At 40.2% G+C, this 12,546-nt stretch overlaps 1 protein-coding gene across 1 annotated transcript in view; it reads left to right on the forward strand.

The window, feature by feature from the left end:
* Nucleotides 1–12,546, forward strand: part of FMN2 (formin 2) — a 373,618-nt gene that overhangs the window by 295,960 nt on the left and 65,112 nt on the right. The window contains exon 15 of the mRNA XM_059412485.1: nucleotides 1,094–1,145. Within this exon, the coding sequence (XP_059268468.1) occupies nucleotides 1,094–1,145 (52 nt within the window). The remainder of the gene's footprint in view (nucleotides 1–1,093; nucleotides 1,146–12,546) is intronic.

Below are 12,546 nucleotides of genomic sequence, written 5' to 3' on the forward strand. Positions count from 1 at the left end.
GACAATTCTCAAATGGCCGTCGGTTAGCTTTCGTGCCCTGTTCCAACGTCTTACAATCAACTCCTCTACTCCACTTTGTTTCCTCCTTCCTCCAGATGGTCACAAGGGTGACCTACAAGGGAGTGATTGTAGAAGAGCAATGTCTTCTTTCACTAGTTCTAGGTTTTCTTTAATTTTTTTTTAACTTTTTGTCCTGTCACTCAGTGATTTTCAAAAGTGTGACAAACCGTTAGCAGCATGAAATCAATTTAGTGGGTCACAAATACACTTTGAAATCTAATAGAATGAACTAAAAATGTGAGAGCATTGAATGAAGTTAAGAGTAGTTTTGAAACTTTTGTAGCAGTTACGTTTGTCTATGTGGAGTAATCCATAAATTCCTAGCATGCTTGCTGGTCAAAAAATGTAGAATTCACTGCCACACCTATTTCATGTGCTGGAGTTCCCATGTTATTTTAAATAATTTCAAATAGTGATGTGGTTGATGGCTTTCTCAAATTTGGTCTTGAAGTTTATGTCAGGGTACCATTTATTTTGAAACAAAAGCGATAGCAAATAAATGAGTGTACTGTTGCCTCCTACTTTTAATAAGTAGAAAATCTTGGTGTTTTGTACTTCTGTAGCAATAACCTTTGGATCTGTTCACTTATGGTCTGGTGCAGAGAATACTGGTCAAGGTCACATACCATTTCTATTGAGCTTCTTGACTTAGTTTCTGTACTTTTGCTTGAGAGAATTATTTTTAACTAATTATTAGCATTTAAATCCTTGAAAAACACATTTAATGTGAATATGAAATGAACTACTATTTTCTCAGGTTAATGTAACTGACTTAGAGAAATTACTTAGAAAAAAGGTATTACTTAGAATTTTAAATTTGTGCTTATTTATATCTTATGTGTGTTGGTACCTATTATTAACTTAATGAAAATTAAATATAATCTATTTAATCATATTTGCTTATAGATTTAAAATAAACTCTTTCTGGGATGCATTAGAATTAATTATGAATAAAAATATATTGCATATTATTTGGATCATATTTTGCTTAAGATAGAATAACTATCATATATCTCATTTCTCTTTTTTTCAGCTAAAATTGATCAAGAGGCAGAAGAAAACTCACTGACAGAGACTCATAAATGGTGAGAAGTTGCTTTCCTTTAATACAAAAATGTATTCTCAGATAAGTTTATAAATTACTTATTAGTAAATTTTATCTCAAGGAACCAATTATTAGCTCAGTTTTTATTTTCAAGCATAAAAGAAAAGAAAATAATAGTTTAATATTGAGTTTCTGAATTTTATTTTAAGGACTCTGGATGATTATCAATCTGTTAAGTACAAAATTATTGTGAATACTTTAGTACCTTCTCTCTTGGATGACATTTTGGACTGTGGAAATAGCAGAGAAGGGAGTATAGCAGGAACCTTTCAAGAAAGAAGGGTGAAGAGTTTGGTTCTTGGAACTATTGAGTTTAAGTAGCTTCCCTTGCATAAACTTGTACTTTCAGAATGGAGATTTGCAATCATGAATGAGTGAACTTAGAGAATTATCTCACAAATCTCTTGGTTTCTCTGCCTCAGTTTTCTCCTTTCCTTCTTTCTCTCTGTAGTGGTCAGTGTGCTCCAGAAAACAGAACCAAAAGGATGTAGGTGTGTGTTTGTGTGTGTGCGTGTGTGCGCACAGAGAGAGACTGAGTGAGATTAGGGAATTGGCCAATAGCAGGCTGGAAAGTCCTGAAAGGAGTTAATGTTACAATCTTGAGTTCAAGAGCATTCTGAAGACAGAATTCCAGAATTCCGTCCTGCTAGGGTAGCCGCAGTCTTTTTGGAGGGTAATGTGCTTTCCTCAAAGTCTACTGATTTAAATGTGACTCACATCTCAAAAATATTTTCACAACATATAGATTGATGTTTGACCCAAAACTAGTAACCAGACCTAGCCAAGCTGACACATCAAATTAACCATCACACTCTCTAAAGAAATCTAATTACTCTTGAAGGAGAATTCTGATTAAGGGAGTTCTTTACCATTACTTAATTAGGCGAGATCCTACATATTCTGTGAATAGGTATCATGTTTTTAATTGCAGTTTATCTAATATGTCATATTGTCCTAGATAAATTGGTTAAGAGAATTGTTCAGTTTCAATGAAAAGCAAAAATGGGCAAAGACCAACAGCTGTCTGGGGAAGATGGTGGCAGAGTAGAAGTACACTAAGCCCATGGAAACAACTAGGTAACAGCCACATCAGTGTAAATAACACAGAAATTGATGCAAAGACTGGCAGGACAGACTCTCTAGAGCTAAATGTAGAGGAGAGGCCACACTGAAGAGAGTAGGAAGTGTGGAAGCACAGTTGGGAGCTGTGGAAGCACCCTTGGGACCCATGGGGACCATCCACAGGAGGGAGGGATACCACTGGCAGGGGCATGAAAAGGGGAGAGAAACAGACTATCACACCAAAGATCCTACATGGGAATGATGAATCCCCTTAAGATTTGGCTTTGAAAACCAGAGGGGCCAAATTTCAAGAAGTCTTAAAATCAGCAGGGCTTAAAACCTGGAACGTTTAAAGTCAACAGGGTCCTGAAAGACCTGGTCCAGTAGGGCAAACTGAGAGACTGAGTCCCCACTCATAAGGAGACAGCAAAACAAGTAGCCCTGTTGAGATATAGCATAGAAACAGCAGTTTGAAAAACACCTGTGATATATGGGAGAGAGATTTGTTTACTAATATCAGAGCATGTGTTGGAAGGAGCACATGTGGGAGATTTCTTCAGGAACAAAGGACCTGGTGAGCACCATTTTGTTCTCCCACCCCACAGCCTAGACACATGGTACCTCTGGGAGCCAGCATTCCACAACGCTCGCTACCCAACCTGATAAGAGCATGCCCAGCCCATGCATTCTGTTCACGTTCTCCCTCCAGACGGCCTCAGCTCCAGGTCCTCAAGCAATCCTTGCTAACACTGAGCATCCTGCCCATGCATGCTTCTGTGGATACACCCCCTCCAAACCGCCCTGCTTCAGTCCGCAGGAGCTGCAGGTCCCCTTTCGTGTAGGTAGACCTTGCTGACACCACGCTCCCCACCTTCACTGTGTCCTGAAGGTCAGTGCTACTGCAAATCTGACCGACACTTGGTAAGACTGAACTTAAGCCCAACGTGGCCCTAGTCCGACCCACTAACACCACAGGGACCAAACCCTGCCCACAACAAGCAAAGAGAACCATCGCAGAAAGCTGGACTGAAAACAAAAGCGGCCCAGCCACAACAGAACGATGCATGCAACACACGTAGGAGACGCCCCTGAAGCATCAGGTTCTGGTGAGCAGAGGAAATTATGCTGCGGGACGCTGCAAGACCTCTTCTTTATAAGGCCTCTATTGTCAAGAGCAGAAGATGTAGCTGACTTTTCTAGTGCATAGAAACAGGCATAGAGTTAGACAAAATGAGGAGGCAGAGGAATAAGTCCCAAATGATAGACCAGGACAAAATCACAGCAAAAGAGCTATACAAAACAGAGACAAGTGATACACCTGATAGAAAATTTAAAGTAATGATCATAAAGATAGTCACTGGACTTGGAAAAAGAGTGGAGGACCTCAGTGAGTCTCTTAGCAAAGAGATGGGAAACATAAAAACAGAACAGATCAGAGATGAAGAACCCAGTAAATGAAATTAAAAAGACACTAGAAGGAATAAAGACTAGGGCAGAGGAAGTGGAACAGATCAATGATGGAAAATCAGTAATGGAAAACAAGCTGACGAGGAGAGAGAAAAGAAATAATAAAAAATGAAAACAGACTAAGGGACCTTAGCGACACCAAGTATGATAACATTCTCATTATAGGGATCCCAGAAGGAGAAGAGAGAGAAAAAGGGGCATAAAATCTATTGGAAGAAATGATAGCTGAAAACGTCCTGAATCTGGGGAAGGACACAGAAATCCAGACCCAGGATGCACAGAGATTCCCTCCCACAAAGTCAGCCCGAGGAGGTCCACAACAAGAAACAGTAAATAAAATGGCAAAAAGTAGTGAAGAGAATTTTTAAAGCAGCAAATGAAAAGAAAACTGTTGTATACAAAGGAAACCCCATAAGGCATTGAGGGGTTTTGGGCTTTGGCAGAAACTTTGCAGGCCAGAAAGGAGTGGCGTGATATATTCAAAGAAAAAATTGTTCAGCCATGAATACTCTAACCAGCAAGGCTATTATTCAGAATAGAAAGAAAGATGAAGCGCTTCCGAGACCCTCCCCCAAATAAAAAAAGTTAAAGTAATTCATACCACTAAACCAGCCCTATAGGAAATGTTGAGTGGAAAGGAAAGACCATAGAAAGGAGTAAGAAATGTAGAAAAGACAAAAGCAGTTAAAATAAGTATATCTGTAAAAGTCGATCAAGGTATTAACAAAATAAGAGGATGTAAAGTATGACACCATATACCTAAAATGTGACGGGGAGAATAGTAAAGAATGAACTCAAACTTAAGGGACCAACAAGTTAATATAGATTGCTAAATGCAGAAGATGTTATATACAAACCTAATGGTAACCACAAATGAAAAACCAGTAATAGATGTGCAAGAAATAAGTAGAGAGGAATCCAAGTATATCACTAAAGAAATCCAGCAAATCATGAGAGAAGAAAGCAAGAGGAGAGCAGAGAAGAACTACAAAACCATTAAACGCATAATAAAAGGACAAAAAGTACGTATCTATCCGTAGTAATTACTCTGAATGTAAATGGCCTAGTGAATGGATGAATGTCAATGCTCTAGTCAAAAGCCATAGGGTGACAGAATGGATAACACAGCAGGACCCGTCTCTGTGCTGCCTACAAGAGACCGACTTCAGACCTAAAGACACGTGCAGGTTGAAAGTGAAAGGATAGAAACGCATTTATCATGAAAGTGGAAGTGAAAAGAAGGCCAGGGGAGCAATACTTCTACCGGACAAAATAAGCTTTAAAACAAAGACTGTTAACAGGCAAGGAGGAAAGGATACAATGTAATAATGAAGGGAAAACCCAACAAGAAAATATAACAGTGGTAAGTATGCACCCACCATGGGAGCACCCAAATAAGGAAAGCAGCCCATAGCAAGCATAAAGGAAGTGATTGATCTTAATACAACAGTAGTAGGGGACTGTACACCTGCTCACAGCAATGGACAGTTCATTCAAGCAGAAAACCAATGAGGAGACAGTAATAGCTTTGAATGACACCATGGACCATAAGGGTCTAACAGATATATTCGGATATATTCTTTTTTTTTTTTTCCAGTTTCCAAAGGCTTTATTGATAAATACAATTTAGAAAAGAAAGATTCTATTAATTCCAAGTCACTGGAATGAAGAGCTGTGTCCAGGGACATCCTAAAACAGCAGAATACATATTCTTTTCAAGTGCCCATGGAACATTCTCCAGAATAGATCACATATTAGGCCACAAAACAAGTCTCGACAAATTCAGAACGTCGGAGTCATACCATGCATATTTCTTGACCACAATGCTATGAAAGTAGAAACCAACCACAAGAAAAATTCTGGAAAAACCACAGATACATGGAGGTTAAACAGTGTTCTACTAAACAATGAGTGGATCAGCCAGGAAATAAAAGAAGAAATTAAAAAGTACGTGAAAACACAACAGTACAGGGACGCCTGGGTGGCTCCATTCAGTTAAGTGTCTACCTTCCACTCAGGTCATGATCTCAGGGTTCTGGGATCAAGCCCCATATCATGCTCCTTGCTCAGCAGGGCATCTGCTTCTCCCTCTGCCTGCCACTCCCCCTGCTTGTGCGCTTTCTGACAAATAAGACGTTTAAAATGAACTCAAACTTAAGGGACCAACAAAAGAAAACAAAACCAAAACAAAACAAAACAAAAAAATAAATAAAAAAGAAAACAACAATACAAAATCTTTAGCTTGTAGCAAAAGCCCTTCTAAGAGGGATTTTAGAGCAAGACAGGCCTAACTTAAGAAGCAAGAGAAATCTCGAATAAACAACCTAACCTTACACCTAAAGGAGCTACATAAAAAAGCACAAACAAAACTCCAAACCAGCAGAAGGAGGGAAATAATAAAAATTAGAAATAAATTACCTAGAAAGTAAAAATAAAACAACACAATAGAACAGTTCAGTGAAATCAGCAGCTGTCTTTGAAAAGGTAAACAAAATTTATAAGCCTTTAGTTAGACTCATCAACAAAAGAGGAAGGAGAGAGGGAGAAGATTCAAAACAAAAAAAATCAGAAATGAAAGAGAGAAAGAGCAACTGTCACCATAGAAATACAAAAGATTGTAAGAGAATATTATGAAAAATCATATGCCAGCAAATTGGACAACCTTGAAGAAAGGGTAAACTCCAAGAAACATGTATAACCTGTCAAAACTGAACCAGGAAGAAATAGAGAATTTGGACAGACTGAATACTGGCCACAAAATTGAATCAGTAATCAATTGACTCCCAACAAACAAAAGTCCAGGCCCAGATGACTTCACAGGTGAATTCTATTGAACATTTAAACAACAGTTAATACCTATTCTTCTCAAACTATTCCAAAAATTGAGGAAGAGGAAGAAAAGCTTCCAAATTCACTCTATGAGGCCAGCCTTACTCTGATACCAAAATCAGATAAAGACATTACAGAAAAAAAGAACTACAGGCCAGTATCTCCAATGAACATAGATGCAAAAATTCTGAACAAAATTTCAGGAAATGGAATCTAATAATATGTGTAAAAATCATTCACAGTCAAGTGGGATTTATTGCTGGGGTGCAGGGGTGGTTCAGTATTCACAAATCAGTCAACATGTTACACCATATCAAAGAGAGAAAGTTAAAAAAAAAAGCGAATGATCTTTTCAACAGACTCATAAGGAACATTTGACAAAGTACAACATCCAATCATGAAAAAACCCTCCACAAAGTAGATTTAGAGGGAACATATCTCAAAATAATGAAGGTCATTAATGAAAAACCCAGAGCAAGAATCATACTCAATGGTGGAAAACTGAGAACAAGAACAGGACAAGGATGTCCATCCTTACCACTTTCATTCAAGATAGTGCTGGCGGTTCTAGCCACAGGGGTCAGTCAAGGAAAATTAATAAAAGGGATCTAAATCAGTAGGGAAGGAATAAAGCTTTCACTATTTGCAGTGACGTGATACTGTATGTAGAAAACCTAGAGGACTCCACCACTGGGGTCTAATACTAAAGTTGATAAAAGAATTCAGTCAAGCTGCAGGACACAAAATCAAGGGCTAGAAATCCATTTTATTTCTTATTTTTTATAAAGATTTTATTTATCTCAGAGAGAGAGAGAGAGAGAGTGCACAAGCAGAGGGAGCATGGCAGAGGCAGAAGCAAGCTCCCCGCTGAGCAGGAAGCCCGATGCGGGACTGGATCCCAGCACCCTGGGATCATGACCTGAGCAGAAGGCAGATGCTTAAGCCAAACCACCCAGATGTCCCACCATTTCACTTCTGTACACTAAACGAAGCATCAGAAAGAGAAATTAAGAAAATAATCCCATTTACAATCGCACCCAGAGTAGTAAAATACCTATGAATAAACTCAACTAAAGAGATGAAATCCTGTACTCTGAAAACTATGAGACATTGTTAAAAGAAATTGAAGACAACAAAAATAAATGTAAAGATATCCCATGCTCATGGGTTGGAAAAACAAATGTTGTTCAAATATCTATACCACCCAGAGAAATCTGCAGATTTAATGCAATGCCTATCAAAGTACCAACAGAATTTTTCATAGAATGAGAACGTATAATCCTAAAATTTGTATGGAATGCCCAAAGACCTTGAATAGCCAAAGCAGTCTTGAAAAAAAAATAAAACCAGAGGTATCACAATCCCAGATTTCAAGCTATATTACAAAGCTGTAGTAATCAAAACAGATGGTACTGGCACAAAAATAAACACAAAGATCAGTGGAACAGAAAAGAGAGCCCAGAAATAAACCCATAACTATGTGGCTATTTAATCTTTGACAAAGGAGTCAAGATTATGTAACAGGAAAAAGGCAATCGCTTCAGCAAATGGGTATTTGGAGAACTGGAAGGCCACATGGAAAAGAATGGAGCTGGAGCACTTTCTTACACTGTACACAAAAATAAGCTCAAAATGGATCATGAACCTCAATGTGAGACCTAAAAACATAAAAATCCTAGAAGAGAGCACAGGCAGTAATTTTTTTGATAATAGCCATAGCAACATTTTTTAGATATGTCTCCTTAGGTGAGGGAATCAAAAGCAAAAATAAACTGTTGAGACTACATCAAAATAAAAAGCTTCTGCACAGCAAAGGAAAGATTCAACAAAACTAAAAGACAACCTAATGAATGGGAGAAAATATTTGCAAATGACTTGTCCAATAAAGGGTTAGTATCAAAATATATAAAGAACTCATTTTAGGTGCCTGGGTGGCTCAGTCGATTAAGCCTTCCATTCAGGTAATGACCCCAGTGTTCTGGAATTGAATCCCACATCCGGCTCCCTGCTCAGCAGGGGGTCTGCTTCTCCCTCTCCTTCTATCCCTCCCCTCATGGTCTCTCTCAAGTAAATATATAAAATCTTAAAAAAAAAAAAAAAAGCAAAGAACTCATATAATTCAACACACACACACACGTAAAATAATCCAATTAAAAATGAACAGAAGACCTCAACATACATTTCTCCCAAGAAGACACCCAGATGGCCAACAGACATGTGGAAAGACATACAAAATCACTCATCATCAAGGAGATGATGAGTGAAAAAACTCAAAACTCAAACTACAGTGAGATGTCACTTTACAGTGATCACAGTGGCCACAATCAAAAACACAACAAACAAGTGTTGGTAAGGATACTCAGAGAAAAGGAACTCTCCTGCCCCATTGGTGGGAATGCTGACTGGAGCAACTACTATGGAAATTCATCCAAAAAATAAAAATGTAATTACCATATGATCCAATAATTCCACTTGTGGGTAATTACCCAAAGAATATGAAAATACTAATTTGAAAAGATACATGCACCCTTGTGTTGATTGCAGCAGTATTTACGACAGGCACTAGGGAACTAGCCCACATGTCCATCATTAGAGGAATAGGTAAAAAGATGTGGTACGTAGACCTTGGATGGTGACTCAGCCATGAGAGAGAATGAAATCTTGCCATTTGTAACATGGATATATCTAGAGAGTATAACGCATTGTGAAATATATCTGCCAAAGACAAACACCGTATGGTTTTACTCATCGGTAGACTTAGGAAACAAAACAAAAATGAGAGACCAGCCAAAAAACAGACTCTTAACTATAGAAAACAAACAGTTGGTTTCCAGAGGGAGGCGCATCAGTGGATGGGTGAAATCGGTGAAGGGATTAATGGCGCACTTACCGCAGTGAGCCCTGAGTGTGGAATTGCTGAATCCCTGTATTGTACGCCTGAAACTAACACATTGTACGTCAGCTGTAGTGGGATAAAACAAAGAACGTCAAGTCCTTAAATGATGACAAACAGAAATTTCAGTTCGTTCCATGAAACAGAAACTGCCTCAGGATTAATCTGTTAGTGAAAGAGCCATCTTTTAGAATTAAACAGTCCCAAAATTCAAAAATAAAAATAAAGGGGTGCCCGGGTGCCTCAGCCCTTTAAGTGTCCAGCTCTTGTGTTCGGTTCAGGTCATGATCTTATGGGTCATGGGATTGAGCTCAAGGTTGGGCTTCATGCTCAGCGGGAAGTCAGCTTGAGGATTCTCTCCCTCTGCCCCTCCTCCTGCTTGCTTGTGTGCTCTCTCTCACTGTCTCACATGGATAAATAAATCTTTAAAAACACAAAAAATAAGAATAAGAATAATGAATCATATGAAACATTTCTCAAAGAAGTAAATCTTTGTTCCATGTTTGTAGCAATGTTAACATGACCAGGTCAACGATCAGTAGTGATTCTCTTCAGGAAGGCAGCCATCTTGGAGTCCAAATCCTGCTCTTCATGTGTTAGCTCCGGGCCAGTACCATAACTCCAGGATAATAGTACCTACTCTGGAGATGAGAATTAAGTTAGCTAGTATTTGCCAGATGCTTAGCTTGTAGATGTTATTTGCTATATTATATGCACGTTATTATCTTAACTAGGGTTAGAAACGTTTGGTGGTAGTCATAGAAACCACAGACAGATTTCAGATTCTGGCCATGTATTTATTGGTTTCATTCATGTTCTTCACTGGCTCCATTGGATCAGATGATGGGCAGCCTCGCCTGGTCATGGAACATAGATTTTGGTATCACATCTGTATAACTGCACTTGCTCCAATGTGGCTTCAAGGACTTACCATGACTTTTGAATCTCTGTCCTTATCTGTGACATAAGAAGCAATACTTAGATTGTAAATCGGGTGGAGATCACTTCAAAATAATTAGATAAGTTATATGGAACTATGTAGAACCCCCTCATCATGTGGATTTTACTAAAATACTTGAACTTAGGAGACTGACTTACCAAACAAAGTCTTATCCCATAAAATAAACATTTAACTGGAGAAAATGATGTAAAACAATCACTTAACATCTCTACAAAATGTTCTAAGGGCATCCAGCGAATGGAGAATCATTCACTGGAGACAACCTACTTAATCTTGGCAAGAACAGTGGGAGTCTGTGTCATCGGAGCCACAATCCATTCTTTCTAGTTCAATATTATGGAAACTGCTCTTTCAACCGAGCCCCCATTTGCAAGATGTAAGCTCTCCCCCTAGGGTGACAGACCAAGAGTATTGGACCGCACATTTTCTCCTCTAGCTGATGGTTAGGATGCGGGATCTCTATACACCCAGAAGTGCAAGCCTAAAAGACTAGGGTCTGCCCCCTCAGTTCCTGCTTGAAGATCAAAAGCCTCAGTTTGGGACAAGTGGGACAGTGGTCTCACCTCTAACTTTAGCTCTTGTGTAGAGACACAGACATTGGGCCCAGGGGTCTGCAGCTCTATGTAAGAGGACTGACTTTATTTGGAATAGAGGAAAATGCCATGCCTACATGTTTGTTCAAACACTGGAGGTCTTAATGTAAAGCAGTTGAGCGGGCACTCACAGCTCCATGGTCAAGCAGTGAGAAGTTTAACAGAAAGAACCAGGGAAGGAGATAGCCAAGAAGGATCCTCCTGGGATCACAGTCCACCCCAGGGGCGGGGAAGGCTGTGCCCCAGTTTACGAGGCTGCACCTGCTCGGGGTCCTTCGGACCCGGATGTGGAGCTGACTTGCAGCCTTTCCCCAGGATGTGTGCAGATCCATGAACAAATGGTAGAAGTCTCCCAGGCTCTGGGGGCTTTGGTGTAACCTCTGGCCAGTCATTCGCTGAACAATAGCTATTCTGACCCCGGGCGGCTTTGAAGAAGCTAGGCTGAAAACAAAACCCCACACTTGCCTTGCAGTCTGGAAGTACAGCAGTCTGGGCCGAAGTCACTGCTTTTCTAGAACTGTGCATGCGAGCGGGCAGGTGCATTTCTTCCTGATGTGCTGAAGGGGTTTCCCTCAGCCAGGCTGGCTGGCTCCTGTCCTGCAGCTCCGGAATTGTGGATTTAACCCAGAGTCTAGAGTCCGGGGTCTCCTGCCCAGCCATTTTGTAAACCACCCCATTCCCCGCCAAGCAGCAGTTCACCAGATGTTCTCTCTACCAGTGAGAACTTCTTGGGAACCCAAGGCCTCAGCTTTGATAGTGTCTTTGGCTAGTGTTTCTTTGTGCAGAAACCCCTCTACCTAACCTTCCCCGCCATATCCACCCCCCCCCAAAAAAAACCCAAAATTGAAAACAAAATGCCACCCCTCTACTCTCTGTTCGATCCCTGTGAGGGGCCGAGGCAAGACCCTGAAGGAGAGGAGGGGGGAGCCGAACCGGGAGTGTGTGTCCCGGCAGACAACTTCTCAGTCTTGTCCCCCCTTTATTTGCTGTTTGTTCTAGGCTATTAGTACGTTCTGTGTGTCCTATTATCAAGCCAGCTGCAGTCCATTCTGGACGCTAAGATGGTCTATAAACACAAGGACTCTGCTTGGTCTTCACGTTTAAGTAGCAGCAAACCTGAACTTTTTCATTTTCCTGACCTTGAGGTCGCAAATGCACAGGGACGTTTTGGTTGTATGAATGACTATATGGAAAGCATCTTAAAGGAATTTCTTTGTGAGGTTCTATTTTTATCTCAATCATACTGGTACAGCACAAGACTTTTTTTTTTTTTAAGATTTTATTTATTTGTGAGAAAGTGCACAGAAGCGGGGAGGGGGGATGGCAGGCAGAGGGAGAAGCAGACCCCCTGCTGAGCAAGGAGCCTGATGCGGGACTCGATCTCAGGACCCTGGGAGCATGACCTGAGCCAGAGGCAGACAGTTAACTGACTGAGCCACTCAGGTGCCCCAACACACGACATTTTAGTTTTACTTTGTACCCTATCCCAGAGTCCCAGTGACAATCAGTGACAAATGTGCTTTCATTTCTCTAGAACTAGTTGAGAGTCATGTACAGGCCGTTGCGATAGCTGAGT

The sequence above is a fragment of the Mustela nigripes genome, chromosome 10 (assembly GCF_022355385.1).
Source record: "Mustela nigripes isolate SB6536 chromosome 10, MUSNIG.SB6536, whole genome shotgun sequence".
Lineage (NCBI taxonomy): Eukaryota > Metazoa > Chordata > Mammalia > Carnivora > Mustelidae > Mustela > Mustela nigripes.